General features: G+C 44.9%; 1 protein-coding gene across 2 annotated transcripts in view; it reads right to left on the bottom strand.

The window, feature by feature from the left end:
* Nucleotides 1–10857: 10857 nt before the first annotated feature.
* RAB28 (RAB28, member RAS oncogene family) overlaps nucleotides 10858–17661 on the bottom strand; it is a 92751-nt gene continuing 85947 nt past the window's right edge. The window contains exons 7-8 of one of the 2 annotated variants that reach the window (XM_040625103.1): nucleotides 12477–12571; nucleotides 10858–11218 (exon numbers count right to left, since the gene is read on the bottom strand). In XM_040625103.1, the coding sequence (XP_040481037.1) occupies nucleotides 12482–12571 (90 nt within the window). In that variant the 3' untranslated portion in view covers nucleotides 10858–11218; nucleotides 12477–12481. The remainder of the gene's footprint in view (nucleotides 11219–12476; nucleotides 12572–17661) is intronic. The other variant, XM_040625102.1, reaches the window with a different exon arrangement.

Genomic DNA, 17661 nt, shown 5'->3' with positions numbered 1-17661 from the left:
GGACACATCTTGGTTCACTCAGCTGTCTGTCAGCTTCTAGAACATCTTCCCTCCGCCCCAACCCAAACACGGGGCAGCACGCCAGTCTGTTCGTGGGCCACCTGCCAGTTTGGAAGACAAATCTGAAAAAGTGTCAGGGGATTGGGATAAGGGACAGAACAGGGGGTGGGGATGGGGTGAGAGGGAATGGTTAAGCTGGCTCAAAAGCCAAGGGTCTTTGGGAAGCCAGGAGGAGACAACCCTTCACCCCCAAATTAGAAACAAATGAGGCAGGTTCAAGGGAATCTAGACTGCTGGTGGAAGAAGCAAAAGAGGGGCCTCAGCAGGAGACTGTCTACCCCTCACAAGGGGGCTCTACAGGCTCGGTGAGCCAAACTGGTCTCCAACTCGCACCAAGAAAACAAACAGGAAAGATGGATATCCACTCACTTGTTTGGAATTGTTGGAAGTTTTCCAAGTCCTTCCTCCCGCGATTAGAGTCTCCCATCAGCCCCAAGAAGTTCCTAGGATAGTCCCATGGTTATCATTCCATTTTACAGATTTGCAAAGCGAGGCTTCAAAACTGGCGGTGCGTTCTTGGTCACTGAGCGGTGAGTCCGGCCAGCGGTTTCCAAACAGCCTCCAGGCCCCTGCATCAGGGTCGGGCCCCAGACTCAGTATCTTGTTAAGGTGCTTGGGTCATTCTGATGATCACCAGGGCGGGAACCAACTCGCTGCGGATAAAGACACGGAGCCTGACGGAGGCAGAGGAACGCGCCCAGGGTCATACAGCTGGCTAGTGGCTCGGTCAAGGCTGGCCCCTCCGTCCACAGTCACGGCTCTTCGAGAGCTCCTGGTCGGAAGGGGAGAGTCACAGCCGCGGGACGGGCAGGAGGTGCTCCGCGAGCCCGAGCTCCCCGGCCGGGGTGTCTGGTGAGGCCGCCGTCAGACGAAAGGTGAAGGATTCACCTCCATGTACAAGTCAGGGGCACGACTTCTGCCCAAGGGGAGCAGGGGTGCGGCGGGAAGGACTAAGACTTCAGAGGAAGGCAGAGAAAAATAAGGAAAACAAAGACTCCTTATATGGAAGGCTGGTTACTTCTGTTTTAATAAGCCACTTGTGTGCTGTGATTTTATACAACTCATGTTAGAATAAACGATTTTGAATGAGAGCTTTCTAAGGATATTTACGGGGTATGGAAGGCACAAGCTGACATCTAAAATACGTGAACACCAAAATAGAGGCAGCGGGAAAATGCTCCTGTCGACACGCGTCCTCATTGTCGCGCGGAGACCGTATCTGCCTTTGCTCACGGATCCTGATGAAAGTCAGTCCACTTCAGTGCTGTGTGGGCGCGGGGCAGGAAAGCGAACCCGCTAAATTTACATGAGGAATTCACTGTTCTCTAACGTCGCCAAGGTCATGGGGAAGTGGACACTCCCACCTGCTATTAGCAGGGTAAGTTGTACAATATTTCTGAATCGCAGTTTGGGAAACTTTATGAAAATACAAAATCATATTCAAGATACCCTTTGAACCAGAATTCTACTTCTAGAAATTTACTCCGTGGATACATATATCAAGGCAAATATAGAAAGTTATACATAGGACGTTCAACAAAGCATAGTTTCCAGTAACAGTGAAAACTTGGGAAAACAACACATGTCCATAGATGGAGGAATGATTAAATCAATCATCGCATTATACACTCGAAAACCAGGAAGCCGTTAAACATGATGACTTGTGTTCGTGCTTATGGATGTAGGAAAATACCTATCCTTTCACTTAGTGATAAACGCTAATTTAAAAATGAGTTATTTAATATAATGCAACTCATTATTAGCATAGACTTGTGGACTGATACACAGAGACATTTGGAAGGTGGCTTTTCATCAACATGTCAACAATAATGAGCAGGGCAGGAGTGGTTTTAATTTCTTTATTTTTCTCTGTATTACTTTAAAGTATTTTTAAATAACTCTTAAAGTTTTATCTTATATATTTACATCTTGAGTGGGCTTGTGGTGGGAGGCAGGGATCCAGGTTTATTCTTATTCCTCACTGTTGGCTGCTTATCCTAATAATACTTGTTGAATGATACACCCTTCCCCCACTGATTTGAAAAGTCATCTGGTGATTATTGCTGAGGAATAGGAAGGTTTATTAGGCTTTTTTTTAAAAAATTGTAATTGGCATATAATATTAGAGTAGTTTCAGATGTACAAGATAGTGATTTGATATTTCAGATAGTGATTTGATATTTTTATACATCATAAAATGATCACCATGACAGGTCTAGTTACCATCTGTCACCACACAAAGCTATTACATTACTATGTTTCTTATGCTGTACATTCCATCCCCATGACTTATTTATTTTATAAGGGGAAGTTTGTACCTACTAATCCCCTTCACCTCTTTCTCCCATCCCCTCCCCCCCTTCCCCTCTGGCAACCACTAGCTTGTTCTCTGTATCTAAGAGTCTGTTTGGGGGCACCTGGGTGGCTCAGTCAGTTAAGCGTCTGCCTTCGGCTCAGGTCATGATCTCAGGGTCCTGGGATCAAGTGCCGCATTGGGCTCCCCACTCAGCAGGGAGTCTGCTTCTCCCTCTGCCTGACACACCCCCTGCTTGCTCTCTCTCTCTCGCAAACAAATAAAATCTTCAAAAATAAATAAAAATAAATAAGAGTCTGTTTCTATTTCGTTTTGTTCATTTGTTTTCTTTTGTTTAGTTTCCATGTATAAGGAGCACCTGCGTGGCTCAGTTGGTTAAGCGTCTGCCTTTGGCTCAGGGTCCTGGGATGGAGTCCCGCATCTGGCTCCCTGCTCAGCGGGAGCCTGCTTCTCCTTCTCCTGCTCCCCCTGCTTGTGTTCCCTCTCTCTCTCTGTCAAATAAATAAAATCTTAAAAAAAAAAAAAGATTCCACGTAGAAGTGAAATCCTATGTCATTTGTCTTTCTCTGACTTACTGCATCTAGCAGACCTCTGGGTCCGTCACAGATGGCAAGATCTCATCCTTTTGCACAGCTAATGTTCCTCTGGACATATACACAGCACCTTTATCCATTTGCCTATCAAGGGACACTTAGGTTGTTTCCATATCTTGGCTGTTGTAAATTATGATACAGTGAACATAAGGGCACATATATCTTTTCAAATTAGTGTTTTTGTTTTCTTCAGAAAAATTCCCAGAAGTGGAATGACTGGATTGCGTGGTGGTTCTGTGTTTTATTTTTTGAGGAAACTCCATACTGTTTTGTACAGTGGCCGCACCAATTTACATCTCCACCAACAGCGCACAAGTATTTTATAATCAGAAAAATGACAGGGGATCTTATCATTTGGAGATAAAAATTTTTGAAGAAATTAGTCCTAGGCAATAAGAAACTCCAATGTGATTTAATGGAGATGGCAAATATTTGTTACTTTTAGTCTGTATGTACATGTAATTCATTTATATATTCAGTCATCAAAGCAGTTTGTTTATTCGTTTGAAACTGCTTAAGAAGCAGCCAGTGTGCGTCGGCCACAGGGATACTAATAAGTAAGGAGCATCACACAATAGTTGAGAAGTCAGGCTTCTGGGCGCCTGGCTGGCTCAGTCGGTAGAATACGCGACTCTTGATCTCAGGGTTGTGAGTTTGAGTCCCACGTTGGGTGTAGAGATCACTTAAATAAATAAACTTGAAGAAGGAGGAGGAGGGGGAGAACGGGGAGGAGGGGGAGGAGGAGGAGGAGAAGTCAAGCTTCTGAGCCCAGCAGCCCTGGGTTTCAATCCCTGTTCTATCTCTCCACAGCTGTACAACCTCCAACAAGTTATTAAACTGCCCTAAGCCTCAGTTTCCCCATCTACCAGAGAGAACACAGATATCCACCGCCCTAGTCACCGAGTGCTGGGAAGCAAATTGTCCCAAGATTTCATGACTTCAAACACCATTAATGATGTATTAGCTCTGGTCGCTTCTGCGGACTGTGGGGGCGCCTCTGCTGGGCGCATCTAGGACGGGGCCTCTGGTGAAACTGCAGTCAGGTGAAAAGCCAGAGGGTTCACTTCCACGCTGGCTGCATCGATAAGCTGGCACGTGGACGCTGACTGGTAGCGGGATGGCGCTCTCCGCTTTGCTGCTTGAGTGTCCTGTGCCTTGCTGTGTGGCTTCCCTCGGAAGGGGCAGCGAGAGGCACCGAGGTGGAAGCCGTAATGGTCTTACGAGCTAACCCTGGAGATCACACTCCACGCTCCACCCACCACCGTGGGTCACATGGGTTAGTCGTGCTTCAGCGTGCGAGGGGGTGACACAGCATGTGACTAGCCGGAGGGGAGGGTCCTGGGGCCATCTTGAAGGCCGATTACCACACGCACCAGCTGAGAAGATGGAACAGAGGCCTCACGACGTCCCTGCACCGCGTCCATAATACGCCGCGGCCAAGAGCAAGTACAACCGCTCTTCCCAAGCGGGTCTCAGGAAACTGAGCCCGGAGACAGTAAGCGGTTCAACTCGTCAAACAGCCCACTGGTTCTGAGCCAGCAGGAGCGGTTTTCGAACTTGCCTCTTCGGGGTCCCTCTTTCCATAGAGAAAATCCCAGGAGAGACACGCAGGTGCGGGACCACTGCTAGAATGAAGTGGTCACCAGAGTTGAAGATGAACGGGTGTCTCAGAAGAAGGAGTGGGGAAGCTGTTAGAGGATTCTGAATGTCGGGCTGAGGAAGTCATTTTCCTTTCATGGAAAAGGCCACGGGGAGCCACTGAGGAGTGTGGAACAAGACGGTTAATTCAAACCCGTGGCCGAGTTCATTCTCCCAGCTGCGTGTGCGGCAGCTGGAGGTCTCGGAAGGAGGCAGGCCGTGGGAGCAATGCAGGCCTCGGGGATGAGGGCAGCGATAGTGGGCAAGGAGAAGCGGCCTGGCGCACACCGTGGCCGGGAATCCCATCCACGGGCCGCCTGCGCATGTGGGTGCACTGAGGAGGAGGAGGCCAGGGCCCGAGGCTTAGGTGACAGCGGTTCAGTGAGCTGGCCCACGTGCAGCGCCAGTGAGATCTGCGTCTCCGACCCAACCTACAGCCCCGAGCCTCCCTTCAATCTACAGCGTGGGAGGCCCGGGGACATTCAATGCAACTTGGAAGCAGGACTTTAAAACAAATAGTCTGCCTTTCCTCTCGTTCCCAGCTCTCCAGCGTGGAAAACTAAAGCGATGAAGGAGCGGACAGGATGGAATGTACACGGTTCTGAGCTCAGCCCAAAGGCCCTCCTCCCTGGAAAGGTTCACTTCCTCGGGGCTGAAGGTGCTGGAGGGAGGGTGTCTCAGGCCAGGCTGTCAGTCCCGGACTCAGCTCCCTTATCAAAGCCGTCCTGGGGCGCCTGGGTGGCGCAGCGGTTAAGCGTCTGCCTTCGGCTCAGGGCGTGATCCTGGCGTTATGGGATCGAGCCCCACATCAGGCTCTTCCGCTATGAGCCTGCTTCTTCCTCTCCCGCTCCCCCTGCTTGTGTTCCCTCTCTCGCTGGCTGTCTCTATCTCTGTCGAATGAATAAAATCTTAAAAAAAAAAAAAAAAAAACCGTCCTGACCACTCCCTCCCGCTGCTCCGGGCAGGGCTTACCCACTCTCAGGGCCCTTTACCCGGTTTACCAGCGTGGCTTCTCTCCTGACACTCGGGGTGCCACGGCGCCCTGATAACGCAAGTGCAGAGACCGGAGCCCAGGGCATCGTATGGCCCCAAGGCCCACCATGAACACTAGGATTTTGTTTTCCAAGTTTGACAAATAATTTTCTCTTCTAATTTCATCAGTTTTACATCCAGACGCGAAGGTTTCCGGTCACGAGGGTTGCAGTCTGGCCAGCAAGGCCATCCATGGGCTGCCACTCATATCACAGGGAAAGTAGATCTATCACCCATTTTCCGGGACGGCAAAAGGCCTTGTTCTACCAAAATAGCATGGCAATTTTCTAAAAGACGGAAGCAAAGTGACTTGGGAAAGGAATCTTTGTTTCCAGTTGGCACAATGATTCTGTATGGGCTAGAGGTGGCTCTATGTACACATAGGTTTTATTGGGCCGACAGAACTTACAAACTGGATGGGAATGGCTTTAGACAGGGCACTCCAGCTTAACACCCACTCCCTACTTCCTTATACGCTTCCTCGCTTTTTATTCATTTGCCTGTCCAGCCCCTGATGCCCCGTGAGTCTGTGGACCTGAGATGCGACACAACATCGCATAAAGCAATCTCTCCCCTCGGCAAGCAGATGTGTGCAGTCTTCTTTCTAGAGCTTCTACCCACCCATCCTATTCCTGGGGTCCTATAGGTTCTATAATAGATTAGCCTTTTTCTAAAGCACAGCCTTTCACCTATTTAAAGACGACCGTCGGAGTCTCTCCGAGGCCCGCTTTTCCATATTAAGCCTACTGTCTTCCTTCACAGGACATCAGATCCCCTCACCGTTATCAGAGCGTGCTGTCAGCCTCTTAAAGAGGGACCCCGTGTAAGGGGAAAAGTATTGCGAGCAAGGTCTAATCCCTTGCAATCTGAAGTGTCATCCAAAAGCCAGCAGTGTCAAATATCACTTCGGAGCTTGCAGAACCTCACACCCCACCTGGTATCTACTGACTCAAGACTCTCCAGGAGATCCGCACGCACAAACCACCTCAGAGAACGGCCTCTCTTTGCATTAACATAGCCTAAGATGACATTAGCTTTTGAAGGCGATTATGTTCCACGGGGGACTCTGATTCCTGTTATCTGAAATCCCTATCTGACCACACTCACTGCTAAGCCACATCTTCCTGTATCGTATTACAGTTTTATTGAAACATTTAACAGTCCGATCACATTTTTATGAGTTATACATGTGCCTAGACTAAGATCTTAAGGACAAAACGCAGATCATGTTTACCCCTGTCTTTGGTGCCAAGCCAAGGCCCTGATACGTAATAGTTGCTTGTGTTAAGAATTAAGAAAAAAATAAAAAGTAGCTGAAACGAAAAAGGAAATTGAGTCACGCTGTTAAAACAATTTGTGACATGGCTTGCTCAGGGGTTCCACTTCAGGGACTGGTATTCTCTCACTTCTCCCCTCTGCCCCCTTGGCATCAGCTCTGTAGCCCCTCCCTCGGTGTTCTCAAGATGGCGGCCAATGTTGCTCAGAGCCATAACCTTTCTCGTTCAAAGCCAGTGGGCAAAGAGTAATCTGGAAACTTCAAGGGGTGGAAGCTTTTTTTTTTCTTTTCTCTTCTTTTTTAGAAACCTCAGCAAATGTCCCCTCCAGTTTCATTAGCTTTCATGGAGTTACCCCCTCATTTCTGAGCCAATTCCTGAAGCCAGGAGAAATTAATATCCTCACGGGTTCAAGCCAATGAGGATCCACTCCTATAGCTCTGAGTGGCTGGAAACGGAGGGGGGTGCTCCACCAGGCAATGAAAAGCTGTTGGGAGGAGTGGTGGCATGGATGCCAGGGAGACGGCGAACAGACGTCCACCGTGGTGCTCAGTAGGTCTGCATTTCCACTGCCTTTGAATCTTGCAACTGTTCTCCAGGATGTCCAACATTACAGCAATCACTAGCATGGGCTATGGCCAGAAAACTTTTCTATTTTTAAATGACACACAAATTATTATGCTCCATCGCATTGTTTCAGTGATCGACTTTAAAGGGCCCTGGCTTACCTCCTCTTGGAATAATAAAGCAGTCACAGGAGTTCTTTGGGCCCCTCCAAAAACCACTCCAGAGCGGTTTGCCACACATAATAGAGGGTGCACTTGAAAGGCAGCATCCAATGACCAGTTCTGGCCGAAAACTTTTGTGTTTTTTGAAAGTTCAGTAAGCACCAGAAGTGACCACAATGTGTTTGAAACTTTATAGCATGTGTCTTCAGGAGACAAAGTGCCTAAAACTAGATGGAAAGACTTGTAATTTTTTAAATTAAAAACTGTAGACAGGAGAGGTAACAGTCAAAGTAAAATAAGCATGAATCCTACGTTTTTGTTTCAAAAATAAAACCCGAGGTATGGGGAAAATTGTAATATGGAATTCAGAAATCTGCTTTGGCCATATGCTCTATTTCATGGTCACTGTGCCTGCTCTCCTTGGCCAAAAGGCTCTCAGTGATGGGTCAAGCCTCGCTGGGAAAGACATAAAACCGATGGGACCAAAGGCACAGGGTGGGGAGGGGGGCACGTTTCTATCCTCACCTTGGTGATCAGAGGGGAAATTTACCATCACCGGCCTCTTCGGACTACGCTACTGGTCTAGGTGGTCGCGTGAGAAGGTGGAGGGACCAACGCTGGCCATCACTACTGCCTGAAACACTCAGGCCTGGTCAACTCCCAGGAAGGAGGTCAGGTGTGTGATCTTCACAAATGAAGGCAGCTCCAATCGGTACCGGCCTTGTCCATCCTATCTCGGCAGTTTGTGTGGATCCTGGCTCCACCACTGACTCAAGGAAGGAGTTAGTGCACTCGCTCACTCACTCTCGGCTTTGGTGTCCTCATGTGTAAAATGAGGGCAATGATACACCTGTCATAGACTGATGTGAGAAAAAAAACAGCTCATGTGACAAGTGTCTGAAAATGTCTAGGAAAAGCCAGCCTACAAAGGCCATTCTCCCTCCTGCCCCCTGCTCAGTCCCATTCAGTGCTCGAACTGCATCAACACACAACTAAAGTGCTTTGATCACAGACCTCTCGTAATTCCTCTCTGCCTCCTCCAGAATGCCTTGTAGCACTCAGCTTGTACAGTCCTATGTATGTGTTAAGTCATACCTGCGGTAATCGGATTAAGAAAAAGATCAGGAAAATCTTCCAGTTTTCACATAGATATAAAAACAACATAAAAAGGCCACAAGAGCATGGCCTCGTCTCTTACTGAACATACAATCTAGGGCAAGTTTAGTTTAATAGCAGACTTAATCAGAGCTTTTAAAATAGCAACAACAGGGGCACCTGGGTGGCTCAGTCAATTAAGCATCTGCCTTTGGCTCAGGTCCCATGAGGGTCCTGAGATCTCGAGCCCCAGGTCGGGCTCCCTGCTCAGCAGGGAGTCTGCTTCTCCCTCTCCCCCCACCCTTCCCCTTGCTTGTGCTCTCTTTCTCTGTGTCAAATAAATAGACAAAATCTTTTAAATAAATAAATAAATAAATAAATAAATAAATAAATAAATAAAATAGCAACAACAAATCTCTCTATTAGACTGTAAAGTCCTTGAAAGTTGAGCTCTCTTTTATTTAAATTTATATTCTCCTAAGGAACACAGGGAGACTATCCTCCCCCTAGAAGACTGGCTGGCATGTTAGGAGCTGCCGAAAGGAGGGATAAAATAAAATACTTTGAAGGCCTTATCACTTGAAAGGTGTAAAAGGCTGCTTAACTGCTATAAAGTAAAAAACACAGAAATCACAGTTAAGAAAGATTGGACTTGCTACCTGATGACTACAGAAGTCACAATCCTTAAAATTTCTTCAACTTCAAATCACTCTTGAGAAGTGGTGACCCCTGGCCTTGAGACAGAAGATTTCCTCTCGGGTCTAGCTTTGATCCCACGTCCTCTGGCAAGTTCTTTTTCTGTCCAAACTTCAGTTTCCTTAGCCACACAGGATATGAAATAACAAGTTCTCTAAGACCCCTTACGGCTGTAAAATGAGGTGTCCAAAATTCCTGCACACATTTGTGGCGAGTCTCCTGTGAGAAAGGCACCCTGCTCGGCGCCCCGCAGAGGCGGGACACAGAACAGACCCAGACTGTTCTCAGCAGGCTCGTGGCTTATTAAGGAATAAAACACGAGGGCACAAATCGCTGTGATTCGAGGCAGGAGAGGGTCACGGCCATCCCAGAGGTACTCCCCAGGCACTTGCGCCGTATAGACGAGGACTGGCTTTGTGGAGGGGCGGCATTCGTTCCTGTCTTGATGTGACAAATACGAAGCACCCACCGGGCCAGGCACTGTGCCTTCGTACAGAAAACACGACACAACGGTGAGCAAGATACACAGAGCGCTGCCCTCGCCGTGCCTGAAGGCTGGCTGGCAGAAGACAGAATTCGGGGCGGGGGGGTCCCAGGCGGGGGGCGCCGCGCGCTCAGACAGGAAGGCAGGGCAGCACACAGCACACAGCAGTGAGTCCGGGCTCTACCCGTGCAGAGGTGCGCAGCACGGAAGGTCGGGATGAGAAGAGGGAGAGACGGAGGGTGCGCCTCGGGCGGAGTCCCTGACGTGCGGCCGTGGACCCGGATCGGCCCAACAAAGCAACCTACCTGTCCGGGAGACGGGAAGCTTAGGAAACGGGACGCGCTCCCTCACTCCGTATCCCAATACACTTTGTTTGCTGAAACTAAAAGGCAGACACCCGAAAGAAAATTCCCCCAAAAAAGTAACTGAAATAAGTTTATTTGCAGGAGAAGAACATCTGAACATCAGGTACAGTCTGACCCACAACGATCCAACAACAGCCGTGCCTCGTGCCGGGAGCACGGACGGGTCGGAGGAGACATCGGCTGAACACTATCAGAAAGCCAGCGCACCTCAGTGACACGATGCGTAGTGACCATGACACAGGAATAAAACTACGACAGCAAGTACGACTTTGGGAGCTACAGTTACAGTATCAACAATTAGGCCCTTTTTAAAAAATGAAAAAAATAGATTACAGCTTTATTTCAAGCATTTTCAGTTGGATACAACTTTACATATTTTCACTCACGACAGACAGCGGAAGAAGGCCTTCTGAAGCATCTGCAGATAAAGTATATACCTTGTCTAAGCGTGGGCAGCGGGAAGCGCCCCGCCAGCCAGGAGCTCAGGTGAGACAGCGAAACCGTGCTGGCCACACCCCGGCCGCCGGTCAAGACTGGCACGTCTTCACACTTGTCTAAAAAGCTGACATCGGAGATAAAAGATCATTCCCTTTCAGTGAAGCAGTCTAATGCCAGACAAGGGGCTTTCCATGTTGGATTCCGAGTGTGTTGTCCCCAAGTGCAATCAAGTGCAATCCGTCCGGGCCGAGGAGCTGCCGGAGGCCGTGGCGGCCGCGCCGAGGGAGCCGGGAGGAAAGTGTTAACTGAACACTACAGAGATGGCCACTGATCACAGAGCTTCTAGAGGCCCCGGGCCCACACGGGGCGAAGGGCAGCCAGGACCACGGGTGCAAAGGTAACGTGCGCTCACTGAACTGCACACATAGAGCTCCTGGGAGGGTTGACAGTTCTCGACACAGGTTCCTGGTTGTAGTTTACAATATCTGCCTTCACCACCCTCTGTCATAAAAGAAAACAGAGCTATTATCAGCACATCAGAACGTTTAGAAAGAGCTCGTTAAAGTATATTTTTATTTTCTGAACTTTGGTGAACTTCTGATGACAGACACCATAAATGAAGCCAGAGCTGATATGAAAAGAATCAGTCAGAACAAACTGATGTAGAGCTGAGATGCTGGGCAGTGAGGGGCTTGGGTCTGGGTTTGGGGGTTTTTTGTTTTATAAGGACAGAAGAGCAATTCTTTTACTGAGTCGTCCCTGGTTTTACAACATTAACTTGAGGTTACAAGTCTAATACAAAATTGACAAATCAATATAAAAAACTAAACCCTGGTTATAATTTAAAGCAAAGGAATTAGAATTAATCACTCACGTGTTTTAATTCATAGGCAAGACCTCATAATTTCAAGTAAATATATGTCATTATTTATTAATATTTAAATAAACCATTATACCCAGCCATAACTTTTTTAGAATGTCTGCAGCAATTTGCAAGTTAGCAAGAAAACGTGTAAATGTTAAATAGGAGTCACATATAAAGGAGAAATGTTTTGAGCAGCCCAATTTTTAAAACTTTTCCAATTTTTAGAACTTTCCTCCCAAATCCCTAATTTACTTCCAAAGAGCTCACTATTGGGTTATGAGTAATGACTCTTAAGAAAATACAGAATGAAAAATTTAGAAAATTACCTCATATTCATGTTTTACTAAAATAATTTAAACCAAAAGACACTTTTAACTCTTCTTTCCATCCCCCTAACCCACACTTCAAGGAATATCTTCAATGATGAATTCAGCAATATGCCCTAAGTAATAATTAAAATTAAAACAGCTCCTTCACTGTTCTCAACTCCATTACTAAGTCTGCGTACAGAAGCAGACAAAGAAAGGTAATTCAAGGCAAATTTTAAAAATACTCTTTCAACTACCCTGCTATTTCAGGAAAAAATGGGAAGCACTGAATAATGTAGTAACTGTCTCAACTCTCCACTGCACATGTGATAAACACAACCATAAAGACAAATATGTTTGAAAGTAACTGAAATGCTATTTTAATTTGTTCCAATTCCTTGTTTGTCAGTCTCCTGGCAAAGAATCAGTTTTTCAAAGTTCTAAAACAGGACTTACCATGAACAATATTAATTACCAATAATGTACAATAATCATTTGAACTTCTCTACTCATAAGGAATAAAGAGCAAGACAGCTAGTCCCCCCGCCCCCCTCCCCCAAATTGCAATCCGTTTACCCATTAATACCTGCACTACTGTACTGAACAGATTCTACTCTGAGCAGAGTTGGTATGTTGATTATCTTCTTCCGGGTACTTCACTATTTCTGCCCTGACAATATGCTGCCAATTCCATACAACATAAACAAGATGAAGAAGAAAGAGGGGGGGGAAAGAAAAAAAAGAAAAAATGGAAAGTATGTTCAATGACTGAAAATAGAAGGGAACACCAAAGCAGAAAAATACATACATAAATTTAAACATGTCACAGAAAAAAACAGCAGAATATATGCATATAAAGGGAAAGAAAATGAGTGAAGATCCATGAAACATTATTCTTTGCAACTCTATTTAATTATTGAAATAGACATGTGTACCGAACCTCCCAGACAAGTTGCAGGTTCTCTTTTTGGTATCACAAAGACACATTATATCTATAACACCCAGAATTTCAGAGGACAACAAAGAATTACAGGGCTTTTCTATACTAAAACGCAGTAAAAGTATTTAATTCCATCTTTTTCAACAAATATTACTGAAGATCTCTCTGTGTGCCAGTCACTCTATATTGGGTGAATTACATGGGTGAATTGCACAGGCTCTGTTCACAAGGTGCTCTGGACTAAACGGAGGGAGAAACATGTACACAGCTAATTGCCATACAAGATAAGAGCTTTACTAGTGGACTTACAATATGTTGAGGGAACACAGGAGAAGGAGTAATTAATTTTCTTTGAAGGTGGGGAGTGGACGCATAAATCAGAGGAAGCCATGTGCCACTTACAATCTTTACACTTAATAATATCTAGTACTTGTCAAAGACTTCTTTTTGATGCTCATTCCCTCATCCCACACAACCCTCACCTCCATGCTTCCAAATTCCATATAGAAATAAACAAGTTCGAAACACACTTTTCTATCATTTAAGAAAAAGTCCAGACATATAGTGTTTAGGCACAATAGCTACTGTTTCAAATATCGAAAGTTTTGCTAAATAAAAAATCAAAACTACTTTGATAGGTTTTGGATTGCTATAACCCTTAGGATGAAAAGAGCATGTATGACAAGTATGTATGATAGAGATAACATGCTCCCCTCAAATTTCTTACACTTGAAATTATCCTCACTTTTTTCAAATATCTTATTTCAGAAAATCTTTCTTCATATTAGTATCTATTAATTAACACATATAGAAATACATGTTAATACGGGCAGTTGTTTGTGATAACATTTATAATGATTGGATAAACAACTGAGAGTAAATGAAGAGGATTCTATGGTATATTAGCCTTGGATGGGCTCTGCTCCAATTCTCTAGCAAGCAGCATTAACTTCTGGACAAGCCTCATGATTTACTAGGCATTCAGCCTGATGCTATCAACAGAAGAATTACCAACTGCCACATGAGGTATTAACGTTGAACACCATTATCCGACCTCCCCAAACCTAACTGTTTCATGCCAAACTATGGGTTACAATAAAGAAAGGGGATTTTCATAATCAGTAAGCAACTCATTAATCCTCCACAATGTTGGTTTAAACCCTATCCTATAAACACAACCAGGTTACTGACCTGTGGTCAAGACATTTTGGTTGAAGTATTGACTAACATAAATGACTTGGATTTTCACCATTAATTTTCATCAAATTAATGAAGAACTAACAAGGCAATATCTTTCTTGGAGGCCTTGGCTGTCTGACATAAAGCTTTGTACAAAGTTTCTCAACTGGAAGCCAGACTAAAGCTCTGCAGATTCAAAACTTTGCTTTCTATGAGGAGAAAAACATAATTTCCATGCCATAAACTTCATGGTAGCTGGTTTCATAGTAGTCAGCTTGTTTACAAGCCATTCACTGATGTTTTCAGAGAAAATGTTACCTACAAAACACCACCTTGTACCTGTGGAGTCACAAAGTACACTCTGCTATTGTTCCCTGCAATTAGTTAATGGAGTGAAAATAAAGAAACGGCCCTAAGAGGAAAGAAGCCGTGTGGCTAAACACCAGCTTAACCCTTATTCTGTCAGAGTGTTTACTTGTGAGTGGATATTGGAAAGGGAAGCGGCAGCTACGCAGAGGTGAGCAAGACAGCAACCCAGGAGCTGGGGCAGGAAGGTGTGGAGAGTAGAGATGGACTCTTGGGAGGACACTGAAGATCAGTTTGGCCCATTCTGCGACTGTGTCTTAACCCAGATAGTAGCAACACATCTGCCATCGCAAAAGTTGTAGTTTGTCACATTCAGGATATGGAGTACACATACCTTGTCACTATCACTCATCCAAAGCTAATCACTGTTCTAGATATTGAAGACATTCAGATAAATAATACATAATCTCTGTTTCCGAGATGTGTAAGAGTCTAGCACGGAATACAGAGATGTAAGCTATTAAATAATACTATGGTTGATATATATTCAAAGTGCAACAAAATTATAGATTATCACTTAACGCATGGTTATAGCATTTTTTAAAGCATGGAACTTTGCACACGGCAGGAACTTAAGAGAAACTTCTTTTCTTTTTCTTCCATATAAAGTGCCCTTAGATGCAGCCAGAACCTTCGTAACTTTGGATGCAAGTTACTTTACCACTTCGGTCTTTACAACTTCCTGATATAAAAACACAAGGTTTATCTACATCGTCTCTAAAGTCCCACCTTTAGATCTTGAAACTATATGAAAAGTAACTTTAAGAGGTGAGGAGGAAAAGAAAAATATGGGCTATGATATGGAAATCCGTTAAGCAATGTTCAGTGTCTGAGAACTAGAATAGTATGTACAAAGCGAGTAAGTAAGTTCTGCAAGGAAGACAAGTGATGTTTAGGATAAGAAAGGAATCTCAGGGCAGTTTTTGTAAACAGACTGGAAAAAATAATAAAGATTAACATCTATGTAAGAAAAATCTAAGCTCCTTATGGCTCCTTAAGGAAGGTCAATATTCAGATAAAGCCACAGAGACGGACCCTAGGATCAGGGGTTAAATGGGCACTTGAGTTGTACAGTTATGTGCATGCCTACTACATACCAGGCCCTACACCAGACATGTTCATATGCAGCATGGAAATATTCAGAGGGGACATATATATATATATATATATATATTTTTTTTTTTTTAAGTGAGTTTAGTGTCTCAGACATGAGAGAAATTTTTGTTTTGAGGAAACTAATGCTTACCAAATTCAAACCAAACAAAAATTCACAGTTTATTTTTTTTTAAAGATTTTATTTATTTATTTGACAGAGAGAGAGACAGCCAGCGAGAGAGGGAACACAAGCAGGGGGAGTGGGAGAGGAAGAAGCAGACTCATAGCGGAGCCTGATGTGGGGCTCGATCCCATAATGCCGGGATCACGCCCTGAGCCAAAGGCAGACGCTTAACGACTGCGCCACCCAGGAGCCCCAGAAATTCATAGTTTATTAACTGACAAGTGAAAATGTCAAGGCTTAAAAATGCATTAAGAACTCTTGGGATGCCTGGGTGGCTCATGGCTCAGTCCATTAAGCATCTGCCTTCAGCTCAGGTCATGATTCCAAGGTCCTGGGATCAAGTCCTGCATCAGGCTCCTTGTTCAGCAGGGAGCCTGCTTCTCACTCTGCCCGAAGCTTCCCCCTGCTTGTGCCCCCTCTCCTTCTCTCTCTCTCTCTCTCTGACAAATAAATTTTTTAAAAAACCACCCCTCTTAATATCAGGTATATACTGCAAAACCTCCTTGCAATTCAGACTGAAAGAGATAAGACACAGGAGTATGCATTTTCTCCTTGGATTATCTGGTGCATTACTGAAAAGCTGAATGCTGCACCTTTGAGAGAACAGTAATTAGAAATTCGGGTTTTTTCCCTAAAGGTTTGACTACTTTGTAAATAAACAAACAAAAAAAACTTGAACAATATGGGAAATGAGGACACTTGTTAACAACTAGTCCCAGTTTTTACACCATCTTAGAGGAGAATAGTTGGGGGAGAAAAAAGAACTGATAAATGATACAAATGCAACTACTGCTTAAATCGGGGACTGTGGACAAGGCAGCTAGAGTGTACAGAAGTGTTTAAATAGCTGTCTGCCCCACCTGTTCTGGGAGCTCCGTGAGGACAAGGACTTCCACGTATTCCTCTCTGGATTCCCAGATTCTACTGTGGCCCCTGGTAAGAAGCGGACCACCAAAGAATGTATGCTGTATTCATGAACTGTGTTCCCTTTCTTTCCTCCCCTTTCCCCTTCCCCTTCCTTGCAAAGCTTGCAAAATGTGCTGGTAACTCACTTTAAAGAACTCCCTAGGAGGAACAAACAAGGTTAGAACTAAAACAGCGGAATCTCTTTAAATAATCACTGAATACAACCAAGACTATAACCTGATCATAAATACCTATGTCACAAACTGAATTACTATAGCATCAGTTTCCATGTGACTGGGAGTCTAAAGACCAGCTCCTTCTCCAGAAAATAATACAAAACACTTTCAAATGCTACACCAAATTCCCTCAGGAATCTGTCAAAAAACACAGAAAGCAAGTGTGCACTCTCTNTCCCTCTTTGCCTTGCCTCCCTGCCCCACCTCTTTTTCTCTCCCCCTCTCTCAGTCACTTACCAGTTAGAATGGCCATCATCAAGAAGAAAGCAACAAATGTTGGGGAGGAAGTGGAGAAAAGGGAATCCTTTTACACTCCTGGTGGGAATGTACATTGGTACAGCCACTATGGAAAACGGTGTGGAGGTTCCCCCCCAAAGTAAAAACAGAACTACCATACAATCTTGCAATTCTAACTCTGGGTATTTTGCCAAAGAAAATAAAAACACTAACTTGAACATATACGCACCCCCATGTTCATTGCAACATTGTTTACAATAGCTCAAGATATACAAACAACCTACGTGTCCATCAATAGCTGAATGGATAAAAAAAATGTGGTACATATATGGGGCACCTGGGTGGCTCAGTCCATTGAGCATCCGACTCTTGGTTTCAGCTCAGGTTGTGATCTCATAAGTCATGATCTAATGGATCATGGGATCAAGCCCCATCTCATGGTCTGTGCTCAGCATGGAGCCTGCATAAGACTCCCTCCCCCTCTCCTACCCTTCTCCCTACATTCAGACACAGGTGTTCTCTAAAATGAATAAATAAATCTTTTTTAAAAATGTAGTACATATATATACAATGGAGTATATATATGAGAAAGGAAGACATTCTGTCATTTGTGACAACATGGATGGAC

Source organism: Ursus maritimus, unplaced genomic scaffold (genome assembly GCF_017311325.1).
Source record: "Ursus maritimus isolate PB19 unplaced genomic scaffold, ASM1731132v1 scaffold_8, whole genome shotgun sequence".
NCBI lineage: Eukaryota > Metazoa > Chordata > Mammalia > Carnivora > Ursidae > Ursus > Ursus maritimus.
The sequence above is the reverse complement of the archived record's forward strand: the minus strand, read 5'-3'. Positions and strand labels throughout refer to the sequence as shown.